The sequence below is a fragment of the Lipotes vexillifer genome, unplaced genomic scaffold (genome assembly GCF_000442215.2).
Source record: "Lipotes vexillifer unplaced genomic scaffold, Lipotes_vexillifer_v1.1 scaffold759, whole genome shotgun sequence".
NCBI lineage: Eukaryota > Metazoa > Chordata > Mammalia > Artiodactyla > Lipotidae > Lipotes > Lipotes vexillifer.
In genome coordinates this window covers 1802527-1816415 of record NW_006790410.1, presented here as the reverse complement: position 1 = coordinate 1816415, position 13889 = coordinate 1802527, and the positions used below count along the sequence as shown (strand labels likewise).

The 13889-nt window shown below is 52.9% G+C and overlaps 1 protein-coding gene across 1 annotated transcript in view; it reads right to left on the bottom strand.

Moving 5' to 3' along the window:
* TNS3 (tensin 3) overlaps positions 1 to 13889 on the bottom strand; it is a 187763-nt gene that overhangs the window by 16256 nt on the left and 157618 nt on the right. Inside the window, exons 21-24 of the mRNA XM_007463691.1 lie at positions 10722 to 10893; positions 8827 to 9425; positions 8035 to 8121; positions 2732 to 2863 (exon numbers count right to left, since the gene is read on the bottom strand). Coding sequence (XP_007463753.1) covers positions 2732 to 2863; positions 8035 to 8121; positions 8827 to 9425; positions 10722 to 10893 — 990 coding nt within the window. The remainder of the gene's footprint in view (positions 1 to 2731; positions 2864 to 8034; positions 8122 to 8826; positions 9426 to 10721; positions 10894 to 13889) is intronic.

The following is a 13889-nucleotide window of genomic DNA, read 5'->3' as shown; positions in this document are numbered from 1 at the left end:
TTTGGGCTCCACACCTGGTCCATGGCAGGCTCCCCAGTGATGCTTATTTTAAACGACAGTGACAAATATCAACAACATCGGTGTCAGCATTTCACAGGCGCAGTATAGCCGGTAGGAAAGGAAATGATCAGATTCCATAAAAGGCAGTACTGAGTAAAAATGAGGACAAGAACATTTTGCCATTCAGTTGTGGGAGGAAAATGATCCACGGCTTCCAAACTGAAGGCAGACACAGAGTGTGGTCTGGATGCCAGTGGTGAGAAGTGAGTCAGCGGGGAACCCAGCTGCATGGTGATTCGGAGACCAGCACCCCACACATCTGTTGCTGTCCCGTCTCCGGGGTGCCAGGGGTGGGTGGTGACTTGCTGGGCTTTTTCCTGGTCAACTGTCCTCTCAGATCTATCCTTAGACTGTGAAATCCAAATGCCAAATCCAGGGGTCGGGTGAAGGCAAGGCAACCAGACAAAATTTCACCCAGAGGATGCACCTGGCAGTGTTGCATGTCCTGAACTCTGCTATTCTAATATCCTCTATTTTGTTGCCTTTGCCCGAAGATTGAGACAAAGTGGGCCTTAGAGGGGGGATGCATGCCTGGAGGTAAGAATTATACACCACCATCTGTATTTCCAAAAAGATAACGCATGCAGTAAAAAAATAAATAAATAAATAAAGTTTTAAAAGCTTCAGCTGAAACCGAGGAGCCTGGGAGCTGCCATGCACTCACCTCTGCTCCCTCGTCACCCATCCCTGTCTCCACAGACCCTCAGAGGTTCCAGTGCTGAGTCTTTTCTGATATAACCATCACTCAGCATGTTTCCAAATACTGCCAAATGCCTTACATCCTCCACAATCAGGGCCGAGTCAGCTCCTGAGCTACAAAAGCCTCTATTTAAACCACTCGAAAGCCAGTGGAGTGTTTGGTGGAGCTTCTCATGCAGGAATTCTGGATGCCCTGGGGCCCTACTTCCGAGGCTCCCCTGTTCTGCCTGATCTGCACAGAGCCTTCTCCCCCTTCACTTCCAGACATGACAATAGCCACAGATCTGGCCTCTGAATCACCTGCTCCTCTCAGCCTCACCCCCCCGCCGCCTTCTATTCACACAACCACTACTTTTGCCCAAACCGACCATCTAAGTTTCCTAAAAACCCCTTGGCCATCCATGCCTGACGCCGGACCCCTTGGAAACCAAATCTCATTCTTCAAGGTGTAACTCACTCCAAGGCAATTTTCTCCAGGAAGTTTTAAGCAGAGATTTCACCCCAGGATTTGGTACTGGGCACAGAGCGTGAGTGAAGCAGGTTAAGTGTCATTTTGTTTAAACACCAAAGGTTCAGAATCTGTGCTTATTCTGATCTACCCTCGCTCCACCCAGGTGAGCCCAGGGGCCCTAGGAAGAGCCATGTAACTTGCTGACATCCGGTACACAATCTCCATTTAGGGGAAAAGAACCTTTTCCCTTTCCTTAGAGTTTGTGGCATAGTTGGTTAAAAAAAAAAAAAGGGCAAGGAGGGCAGGGTGTGATAAAAAGAAAAAAAAAGAATAAACCAGAAACCACATATTAGGGGACAGAGAAAGGGAATAAGTGTATTGATTTGTTGGGAACCGAGCTCATCCCTGAAGGAGAGGCGAGAAAGGATCTGGTGATACTGTATTTGAACGGGTGGTATCAACGTGAGCTCAGGAATTTTTTAAAATGATACATTCCCTAGCTCAGGTCCTAGAGAGAAGGAGTGGTACTCTGATAGCAAAGAGCAAACCTAGCGATTAGATCTTGGTTTCTAGATACCGTTCCCCAATAAAAAGAACCAAGGATCTTTAGACAAATGGCTGGGGCAGGGAAAGTACACGGTAAGCCTAAAACACGTCTGCTGTTTCAGAAAGCTGGCGTGCTCACGGACTAATGGGGGGTATGTCAGAAGGACAAGGGGCCGCTGGAAGGGCCTCAGCTATAGTCAAATGCAGGATCCTTGGAAACCAAAAAGTCACGGTGGCGATGGATTACAACACACAGGAAAGGGCATGTAGGGGCTTCCCCACAAAGTTGTGGCCTATGTTTGGGTACATGCATGTCTGCTTCATAATAATGCTTACCTATGCATGCAGGCAGTGCAAACTCAGAATTCTATACATGGTTATGTTCGTGACAAAAAACATTTAAAAGGTAAGAAAAAGCCTTGCCTGTATTACATGTTATTCGGCTAGTATCTGCCACTTGTGCAGAGCGTTGCACCAGAGTGGAAGAAGGCTTTGTCCTTTCCCCTAAGGAAGGATAATCTCATGACTCCAGGCTTGCACTGGCCTCACTTTCAATCCATCAAAATACTCTACTGGGTGTAGGAACAAGAACCGTGTATATAGTATGCCACGTTCTATGTAAGAGAAAAGGAAAAATGCATGTGTGTGTGCATTGGACAGATAGTGAGACGACACACAGGAATTTATTAGAGATGTCTACCCACAGGAAGCAGGAGGGAACTGAGGCATACAGGGCTGAAAATGGGAGCAAAGATGCCTTATCAGAGGACTTGCTCCATTGTTCTGACATCTGATCGCCCATCAAAGCAATAAAAAAAAATGTACAAATAATTAACCTTCCTTCTTGAGCCAAGACAGTACTTACCAAAATGCACCCGAAAAAATAAATAATAAGAAGAAAACCTATGCGTCATCTCATGGGCACAAAGGTAACTGACAGGCGAGGTGCCGCTGAGAAGAGCCGGCGGGACCCACCTTTCTTGTTCAGCTGCAAGACGGAGGGCGGGGGCGTGGCCACCTTCATGGCCAGGCCATAGGCGCCTCGGAAGGAGTGGCTGTCCCTGACGATAAATGAGCCGGGTTCCTTGTCCTTCAGCATAGCGATGGCTGCAGAGGGGAACAGAGAGATGTGAGTGTCTGCCGGGGGAGGCCACGGCCTGTCTCCACTCGGGGCCGTGACAAGGATGAGGGAAGCCTCTGTGATGACCCGAGGTTTCCTGGGGGCCTGACTGTAAAGGACACAGGGGCACAGGGTGGCCCGTCCCTTTAGATCACAAAGGTGCTGCCTTCACACAGGACTCCTGTTAACCCCGCAGCATCTGTGAAGGCCAAATGAGGACCCCCCCCCACACACACCTGACAGCCCAGGAAAGCGAGCCTCACTGGCACAAGTGCCCAGACCAGGTCCCAGTACACACAGTGTGACACAGCAGGAAGTCAGGCGGGGCTACCACGCATTCCCCGCCGTGGCCCTGCCCTACGTCTCCCTGCGTGGCATTTTTCTTAGATTTTAGAAAGTGCGCTTTCAACTTTCAATAGAAGGAAAGAAATTTCCAATCCCACTTTCTGAAGTCTGTGAGAGTGTACCCCAAAAGTTACTAAATATCTAATACGAATTCCAAGATTTGCCCCAGGGGGATCGTAGGTGGCCCTCCGTCCCGTGGCTCTGATGTGGCAGTTGTGGCAGTTATGGCCAATTGTTTCCAGCCTGGACGAGGCTGTGAACCCATATTCGATGCGGCCGTCACCAGTCAGTCAGGGCCACGAGCTGCACCTGGCCCTGCACCTTCCACCTGCCCCTGGTGAGGCTGGGAGGCATGTCACACTGATTGTCACCTATAAAGAACATCCCTCCCCTTCAAGCTCAAAGTCTGGCTCCCCCAGGTCCCATGCTCAGGATATGGGAAAAAAGCGGGATGGATGGATGGGTTAGGGTGACAGTAACCTCAACGTGACGCAGCCCAGACACTGGCGAGAGTTTTCTCTAGTAACCAGAACATCTCTCAGAATGTCTCTTATAAACTTTACATTTTACAAAAAGAAAACTAGGGATTTAAAATATAAGGCACTAGAAAATTACAGCCATGGAAATGCCGCCTTTCTGTAGCGCCTGAGGCCCTGTCTGGAGTAGATGGGGGGCCCGGACATAAACCCAGGAGTGGCAGGAAGCCCCGTCACGCCTCAGGAAATAACCCCAGGAAGCCCTCTGTCCCAGGCCCCCGTGCATCCCGACTCCAGCCCCAATCCCCCGGCATGGCATTTGCTTGGCTGCAGGATGAAACAATTGGTTTCTTGTACACACTCTTCCATGGCAATGCCCCAGCCCCTGCAGCAGGACAAAGCCATAAGGCAGGAGCTTGTACACTGACACACATAGGGGACGAGGAACAGGAAAGCACAGCGCTCTCCAAGGGGAACGGGTTTGGTGTGACCCTGGGGGGTGCAAGCCTGACACAGTGGAGTGAAAGCCCACCTGCTGCTCCAGCAACTCAAGGCTGGGGAGGGGAGCGTGGGTGGACACCACGGGGGACCCCAGGCCTTCGCAGCTGGTTTTGTCTCATAGCATGTTTTCTACATATGGGGGCTGAAGACCTATTATGTTTTTAAAGTAGGGGAAAGATCACTTACAGAAGTTATAGCTTTCAATTGTGATAACCTCACCAGAGCGTTTTCTTTGTAAGTCATGATTTTACTTCACTGTGGTGGAAAAAAGCGCCCCAGCCTCATGGGAGGCCGACTTCTGGGCAGCAGAAAGAAGGCCAGCTCTGCTCCGGCCCGTCCTCCCCTCCCAGACCCCATCCCTGAAGCCAGGCCAGCTGGACACAAGGGAGCCGGGGTCTCACGCGCCCGCAGAGGGAACCTGAGAGCGATGCTGGGCTCATTGTTTCTGGAACAGAAATGAGCCCGCATTGAGGGTGTGAGAAGGAGCTCGTGCACACCCACGGGATCGTCATCACCTCTCTCCCTGCAGCTGGTGTTTTCAAGGATTCGAGGGCAGAGGCCTGAGAGCACGGCTGGAACAACCATACTTAATTTCTACTTTACTTTCCTCCTACGGTTTTTATGTTCACCTTTAAAAAGTCCCAAGGTACTAATCTTGCCATAGTAATATGTGAACAATTGTGTCCCTAAACAGGCTACAGGGCTTTTTTTTCCCCTCCTGAATCTCCCTGAAATTTCATTACAGTTTTTCCAGAAAAAGGCACATCCCAGCAGTTACAACAAAACCCACGGATGGCTTTCTTCCATCTGGAGAAGTTGGCACACCCAACAGAACATTCATCTGTGTAGGTGTTGTCTACACAAAATATCTAGAAAATAGAGGAAGTTATGCTTTTGGAGTTCAACTGGAAAAATCGATGCCCAATGCACATATTAGCTATTTTGAGATGGAGTCCACCCCAAAGAAATATTTTTTTTTTCGGCTAGGATGAAACAATTGGTTTCTTGTACACACTCTTCCATGGCAATGCCCCAGCCCCTGCAGCAGGACAAAGCCATAAGGCAGGAGCTTGTACACTGACACACATAGGGGACGAGGAACAGGAAAGCACAGCGCTCTCCAAGGGGAACGGGTTTGGTGTGACCCTGGGGGGTGCAAGCCTGACACAGTGGAGTGAAAGCCCACCTGCTGCTCCAGCAACTCAAGGCTGGGGAGGGGAGCGTGGGTGGACACCACGGGGGACCCCAGGCCTTCGCAGCTGGTTTTGTCTCATAGCATGTTTTCTACATATGGGGGCTGAAGACCTATTATGTTTTTAAAGTAGGGGAAAGATCACTTACAGAAGTTATAGCTTTCAATTGTGATAACCTCACCAGAGCGTTTTCTTTGTAAGTCATGATTTTACTTCACTGTGGTGGAAAAAAGCGCCCCAGCCTCATGGGAGGCCGACTTCTGGGCAGCAGAAAGAAGGCCAGCTCTGCTCCGGCCCGTCCTCCCCTCCCAGACCCCATCCCTGAAGCCAGGCCAGCTGGACACAAGGGAGCCGGGGTCTCACGCGCCCGCAGAGGGAACCTGAGAGCGATGCTGGGCTCATTGTTTCTGGAACAGAAATGAGCCCGCATTGAGGGTGTGAGAAGGAGCTCGTGCACACCCACGGGATCGTCATCACCTCTCTCCCTGCAGCTGGTGTTTTCAAGGATTCGAGGGCAGAGGCCTGAGAGCACGGCTGGAACAACCATACTTAATTTCTACTTTACTTTCCTCCTACGGTTTTTATGTTCACCTTTAAAAAGTCCCAAGGTACTAATCTTGCCATAGTAATATGTGAACAATTGTGTCCCTAAACAGGCTACAGGGCTTTTTTTTCCCCTCCTGAATCTCCCTGAAATTTCATTACAGTTTTTCCAGAAAAAGGCACATCCCAGCAGTTACAACAAAACCCACGGATGGCTTTCTTCCATCTGGAGAAGTTGGCACACCCAACAGAACATTCATCTGTGTAGGTGTTGTCTACACAAAATATCTAGAAAATAGAGGAAGTTATGCTTTTGGAGTTCAACTGGAAAAATCGATGCCCAATGCACATATTAGCTATTTTGAGATGGAGTCCACCCCAAAGAAATATTTTTTTTTTCGGCTGTACGCGGGCCTCTCACTGCTGTGGCCTCTCCTATTGCGGAGCACAGGCTCCGGACGCGCAGGCTCAGCGGCCATGGCTCATGGGCCCAGTCGTTCCGCGGCATGTGGGATCTTCCCGGACCGGGGCACGAGCCCGTGTCCCCTGCATCAGCAGGCGGACTCTCAACCACTGTGCCACCAGGGAAGCCCCCCAAAGAACTATTTTTAAATGTGTGGCTAAGATTAGGCAAATGACAACAGTAATTGCTACCGCCCAGCAGGTGCCACCAAGGGAGGTCCCCTCCACCCAGATCCTTTCCCCTAAACCCCACGCGGAAGGCTTTCCCATCGCCATTCCGTAGGACCCGCCTAGTGCTCTCCAGCCAAGCCTGCCTCTTCCGGAGCCGGAGCCTGGCTGTTCAGTCAGAGAAGGGGGCAGCCCAGCCCAGCCTTCACCCTGGTCTGAAAGGCTGAGCTGCCAGAGTAGGAGGGTCTGCTCAGAACAGCCTAGGGCAGGGTCCCCAACAAGCACTTCTCAGGGTCTGTCGGGCTGGATGAGACAGCTGCAGCTAAGGGCCACAGTCCTGGGGGTTCTTGTGACCAGAGCAGGGAGGGGACGAGGACAGAGCATCTGGCCACAACAGAGCCTGGAACGTGGGGAGTGCATGGCACAAAGGCCAATTCAGGGACTCAGAAACCTCTCCAGGCCAAGCGAGCTCCCCTCATAGGAAATGACAATAGGTCCATTGAGCTCATGGGAAGAAAGGCACATTCTTACCATTTTTATTATCTGCCTAATTGAGTAGAAGAATTTCAGTGACAACGTTGGACAGTGCTGTTTTCCAGCCATTTAACTGTTCACATCCAGGCACTTTTGAGAAACACTCCCCCGGAGAGCAGTTGTGATTTCTTCCCCACTTGCTGAGAGCAGCCCCTGGGGTATCTCCTTTCTGGGCATCCTGGCCAGCATCTGCCAGCCCCAGCCAGTTCCACGTCATCCTCTCTCGGAGGGACGGCCGGGAGTGATGAGCCCACCCACAGGCGGCCGTGTCGTCACCCCCAGGGAGGATGGTGGCTCCCGTGAGCAGGGCCAGCACGTCGCAGGGATCCCACGAATTCTGCTGGAGTGAGTGCTGTTCGCCCGAAAGGCTGTCCCAGAGGGACCACCACAGACGGCATGCCAGCGTCCCTCTGGGACACCTCTTCTATTCGTGTTCTAGTAAAAAGCGACACGCGACTGCACTGCTCAAAAATATTAACCATTTCTCATTTTTGCCAGCTGTCTTCCGACTGTACCGCGCACCCAGAGTTGTTGTGCTGTGTGTGACATGCTGGGCTGAGTCCGCCAGCAGCTTGTCTTTCCAGTGTGACACAGGCAGGTGTGCCCATGAACGGTGTTAGAAAGACACCTCTCCTTCCCCCACCGGCTGGGGCCCATGACGTCTTCTCATCATGTCATCACTGGCAACGCTAGCCAAACCTTGTCTGGTGGAAGCCACCAGAAATTACACCCCACACACTAGAACGATCGTGGCCGGTGCCCATCCCGGCCGGCTCCCTCATTAGGACTGAGCTTTTCCAAGAAAAACGTAAAGGTCGTAGCCTTTCTCTCAAGGCGAGTCACAAGTGACTTCCTCCAGCTCATCCATCCAACCCTGATGCTCCCACCCCCGCGGTCCTGCTTCCCGGATGCAGAGCCCTTGTCCCGCCCACGCACCTTGCTCTCTGGAGATATCTGCCTTGTACCAGAACTTGGATGTATCTTGGACAAAGTTCACGGACACGTGCTTATCACCTGGATTATCTGCAAAACAGAATTCAAAAACAATAACTGTGAAGGGCGTTTTTCATTGCAACTCTCACCTCAAAGGGACCTAGAAATTCAAAGTCCCACCCTGGGTGAGGACGGGGTGCTCTGGGGAGAGCGCTCTCTTTAACTACAGGGGAGAAGCCTGACTCGGAGCAGGGAGTGGCTGTTTCATAACAGAAAACACAAAGACAGCAGGACACTGCGATCAGGCCTCTGCAACACATTTCAACAACACGTAGTTAGAGAGACAGGAAGTGCACAGAGCAGAGCTGGTGTTGCTTTACTCCTGTCAGTGTCTTATTATACCTTTTACATTTGAAACATTTCATAATTAAATTTCAAAGTATTTTTTTAATGTTTTTCTTTTACAGTTACTTTCACAGAACCCTGATTCCAAGTCAAAGGGGAAAAACACAGAACCACCACAGATGTCTGCATTTTCTGCTGTTGGAATGAATCTAACGCGAATAAACGCACAAGCCGGATGAACTGCGAGGTGCCTCTGCATCGATATTGTGCTTCGGGCTAGTGAGATGGAAACGACCCCTTGAAGGCTCTGGATTCTTCTCTCAAGCCGCTCAGCCCAGTCCTAGCACTGGTGCTCACTGGGCAGACCCAGCTGTAACCCCAGGGTCTGTCCCTGCCCAAGTGCACCTGTGAGCACAGGGGTGGGCCCCCTACCCGTGGAGACACGCCTACCTGGGGAAGGTGCAGCTCCCTCCGCAGCCTTGGGAAAGTCCGGGAGGATGTTTGGGAAAGGGATGCTCATGGTGCTGCCGCTGTGAGGGCTGGAGAAGCCGCTTGAGGATGGAGACACCGAGCCGAAAGAACGGTCCCCCTCCGAGGCCCGCTTCTTTTCGGGAAGGGGCGGCTGCCCGGGCAGGGTCAGCCCCGGGCCCTGCAGGCCGGGGCTGTGGTGGCTGCTCTGTCCAGGTGCCACCGTGAGAAAGCTGTGGGACAGGAAGCCGTTGTCGGCAGCCTCAGCTGCTGTCCGCGGGGTGCCGGGGGCCTGGGACGCTCCGTGGGAATTGGCCAGCAAGGCCCCCGGGTCCTCGCCGGGGGGGAGCCCACCTCCTTCAGGGGCAGGGCCGAAGCTCAGGAAGGCCTGGCTGCCTGGGGGGCCCAGAGCTTCCGGCGGCTCTGCCAGGGACAGCTCGTGGCCGTGGAAGGACGTCTGGAGCTCAGCTGGCGGGAAGTGGGGCCGCCCAGGGCCGTCCTTGCTGGGCCGGCTGCTCCCCAGCAGGGTCAGCGTGGACCTGGGGCTGGTGTCCACCCACTGGTGCTCGGCCGAGGAAGGGCTGTTCAAAAGACAAACCGTCAGGGGACAACACGTCCAGGGAGATGCCTGAAAATTAGCAACGGTTCCCACATGGCGGGGGTGGGGAGGCTGGATGCCGAGGCTCCCCCTGCAGCAGTGCGAGGCTCCCCGAGCATCTGAACTCAGGCCCTGCCCTTCCAGCCTCCCCCCTTACTATTGACCCCAGATGCTCAGTCTACAGCCTCAGGGACGCGGTGGGGGGTTGGGGGCCGACCCTGCCTCCCCAGCCTGTGTGCCTCTTCCTTCCTCGCTGTTCACCTGGCAAAGTTCCCTGTTCTCCTCAGTTCAAGACGTAGCTCAACTGTGTCCTGACTTTGAAGCCCGTGTCCACATGTGCACAGGGATTAGCTGTGTCCTCCCTCTGGTCCCACCACGCATGCACCAACCATGGGATCTGCTTAAACCTCCCTCCCCCAACTCTCTTTTTTTCTTCCCGATGCCCAACACAGGTGCCTGACACAGTCAGTTTTCATAAGTGCTTGCAGGACAACCAGCTGATAAAGGATACACAGGAGATTGCCATATCGAAAATGGGAAATTCCGATATTAAGAATATTGGAAATTACTCTATATTTCGAAATATAGAAAGACAGCTAACACGCTAGCAAACATGTATTTGCTCTGTGTGTGATGTCGAGTCCCGATATGCAATGTCCCCCTTTTTTGTAAAGAGAAAGGAGGTGGAATTAAGGGTGGTAAATAACTGTAGAGCAATGTGCCCACAAGTAAAATACTAAGAAATGATTCCTACCCTGAGCATCTGAATTTGCTCAGTGACAGTCCTTTGTGAAGGAGAAATAGGACATTTCTCTCTGGCTGTCCGTGGCCCATCCTTTCTGTTCTCCAATCCCACTGAGGGGTGCTCCTGCACCCCCCCATTCTTTCCCGAACACCTGCACAAATTCCATGTCTCCGAGAGCAGCATGTCCTGCCTGCCCTGTCCACCCCAATCTGCAGCCCCGGGCAGGCCCCCTCCTAGCCTGGCCACTGCACCCCCTTTCCAGCCTCAGCTCAGATAACGTTTTCACGGATGCTCGGTCCTGAGCTGGCCACTGTGCCCCGACTCTAAGTGCGGTGTGTTCCTTGAGCACTCCGCCTGCCAACAGTGAGGGTGGACTCAGGAGTTTTTATTTTGACTGCATTTTTGAAGAGTGATGGTGGTCAATCCACAAGGCAGCCCGGTGTCATGTGGAGGACAAGCCCCCGCCTTCCCTCCGTGGTGCTTGGGTTTGGGGTCTGTAAGAACAGCCTGTGTTTGGTTCAAAGGCCACCTTACCTCCCCCTCCGCTGGCTGGGGCTGCGGCCAGAAATCGTGCAGGAGGATGTGAACGCCCGCTGGAAGGAGGGCGCCGTGGGCATGTCGGCCCGGAGCGTCGCAGGTTTGGGTCCAACGGGGCTCTCTGACATCCCCACAGAGTGACCGAGAACCTCAGGGCAGCCTCGTGGTTCTGGATCAAGGAAACACGAGCAGGCTGTAAGAAGCAGTGCCACTTCCGAAGCTTTCTGCAGCAGGAGAACGGGCCCCGACTCCGCCAAGTGCAGCGTCCTCGTGCCTGGCACATTTCCAAAAGGAGAAACACCTGACCAGTCCCTGCGCGCAGCTTTCAACACGTACTGATAATCACCCTCCACTGACGACGTTCGTTTACAATGAGACGGGAGGGAGCCCAGTGTCTCACCCGAGGAACAGTCTGCCCTGATATACTTACCGTGCTGATGAGGTAAGCCACTTCCCACCCTAGAAAGGGCAAGGCCTCTGTGCAAACCACAGAAAAGACCTGCTTTTTATAAAGTGCCCGCGCAGCGGCACTTTGTGCCCCAGGTTGGGTCGCATGCTTTCGGCTAACGCTTCCCTCCGGCAGCACGGCCCTGCCTGCGGTGTCTTCACCCCCAAGAGGTGCAGAGACCACTTGGCCTGACCCCGGTCACAGGAGGAAGAGAAGCTGAGCACCAGGAAAGCCTGCCTGTCTGACACCCACACACCGCAGGGAACTTCACACGATCCGCTGACCAGATGTCCGTCCCGCTCGCAGCCTAGCATCTCCACTATTTCTGGGTATTTTTTTTTCTAATATTTTGCCTTTTTTTAAAAACTAAGCTTTGAGAACTGGACAAATCTACCATGGTCAATAAAATAATACTGTGAGAAATACAGGTTATTTTGCTTTCTGTCTTAAAACAAGGGAGGACTGATCAGAAAATAATAAAGTTGAAAAAATTTCACATCACTCACGTTACTCAGTTCCATCTATCATCGATCGATCCATCCACCCACCCATCTATCCATCCGTTTACCCATCCATTTATCCAACCATCTGTCACCTATCCATCCCTCTATCTATCTGACGTCTATGCATCTATCAATCTACCTATAATTTTATGGACATAATATCAAATATTTAATTAAAAAAACTGATCAGGCATTCCAGGTAACAAAACAAAAACATGAAAATGAAAACAAAAAAATGAAAAAGAAAAAAAGAAAGAAAAGAAAAAACACCCACAGCTAATACAAACATTGGAGTTAAAAAATACAGACTTCAAAATAACTAAACTGAAAATGTTTCAGAAACAGGCTCCGTGCTCATAGGGCAGGAGAAGCCCCCAATGTTCACTGCTGGCCCCTCCACTGAGCTGGCAGCTGGTGGGAGCTTCAGGTCAGTCATGCTATGAATTAATGAGTGAGTTAACAAAGGCACCGACGGAAAAGTACAGGGCAGCGCAAAGTGTGGAAATGTGGTTCAGGAGGCTGGCCCGAAAAGTGGGAGGAGGATAGAGACGCCAAGCAGCCCCTACGACCCCACGTCAAGGAGCAGCACAGAAACATGGGATCAGAAAAACAATTTACCCATCAAGTCTAGCGCACCCGCCTTCGGGCTGTTTGAGCGTGGCACGGGCGCACCTGAGAGCACGTGGCACGGGCGTGCACACAGCAGCTCCTCGCAGGATCAGCTCCTCCAGTACTGAGGTGGCTCTCAGTGGTCCCCGTGCAGTGATGGGAGCCGTACGCTGGCCGAGTTCCAGGGCCGCGGCCACCTCAGGAATCCCACACCACACTCCCACGGAGCCCAAGAGCCCCAGCCAAAGAGGAGAAGCCGAGGGGTAATAAGATCCCACTTTGTGCTGTTATCATGCTGCCTGTTCCAGAAAACAACCAGCACAGTGCTTCCCATGAAAGTGGCTTTGTTCCTAACTCAGTTAGAGCCAACTCTGGGACACGTGGCTGGCTTCTGTTCCCTCTGGTCAGATCGGCCTCTGCCCCCTGCCCGGGCAACAAGATTTAACCCCTAAGGGGGCGGCCAAGCACCTCAGAGTGGAGGCCCCGGCTTCCTGGCCCCTCCACGTGCTCAGAGATGCTAACAGCAGGGGGAGTGGGAACTTCGTGGGAGGTAAGGGTACACCCTTCACTCTCCAAGTGATGGGGCGCTGGCCACCGGCCCTGCTGGGAATCCAGAGACATAAGAACGGGAGACCCACGTGGCTGGAGAACGACCTTGAAATCGGGCTCCAAGCCCAGGCAGAGGCACCAGCTGCGTGAGTCGAGCCTGCAGGCCCTTCTGCGTGGATTCACTTCATTTCTCGAAGCGCACGTGCCCGAGAGCAGTTATTTTAAAATGTATTTATTAATTTACTTATTTTGGGCTGTGTTGGATCTTCGTTTCTGTGCGAGGGCTTTCTCTAGTTGTGGCAAGCGGGGGCCACTCTTCATCGCGGTGCGCAGGCCTCTTACTATTGGGGCCTCTCTTGTTGCGGAGCACAGGCTCCAGACGCGCAGGCTCAGTAGTTGTGGCTCACGGCCCAGTTGCTCCGCGACATGTGGAGTCTTCCCAGACTGGGGCACGAACCCGTGTCCCCTGCGTTGGCAGGCAGATTCTCAACCACTGCGCCACCAGGGAAGCCCCACCTGGTTGGTTTTTGTTCAACTTGCACATTTGCTGTTCACGGTTGAATGATAGGTGAAATTCCCAGAAGGACGACTGTACGTGGGCCCCGTTGCCGGGTGGAGGTGGGGATCGGGCCTCCGTCTTCTCAGCTCTGGACCCAGAAGGAGGCTCAGGGGTGCGGTGACGGCCACGGGAGCAGAGGAGAGTTCCGACATGAGGGAGGTCCTGCAGGCGACAAGCGTGCAGGCGTCGGTCCCGGCTGCCCTCCTCCCGAGCCTGCGGCTGGCAGGCTTTCCTTGGCTCCGGATGCCACAGAGAGCGTGTCTGTCTGTCCTAAACCAACCACATGAGGGGCTCCAGGGTAGTCAGACTTCTGGGGCCACAGCCCCCATTAGGGTGTGTCCACAGAGTCAGGGGACTAGGGACCACACGGACCCTGCTGTACACCCCGTGCACGTCAGAGCTCTGGTGCCCCACCCGATCTGGGCTCTTTTGGGTCCCTGGCATCATCCTGGCAAAGTGGCAAGTCTGTTCCTCCTCTCGCCACATTCTCACATTTT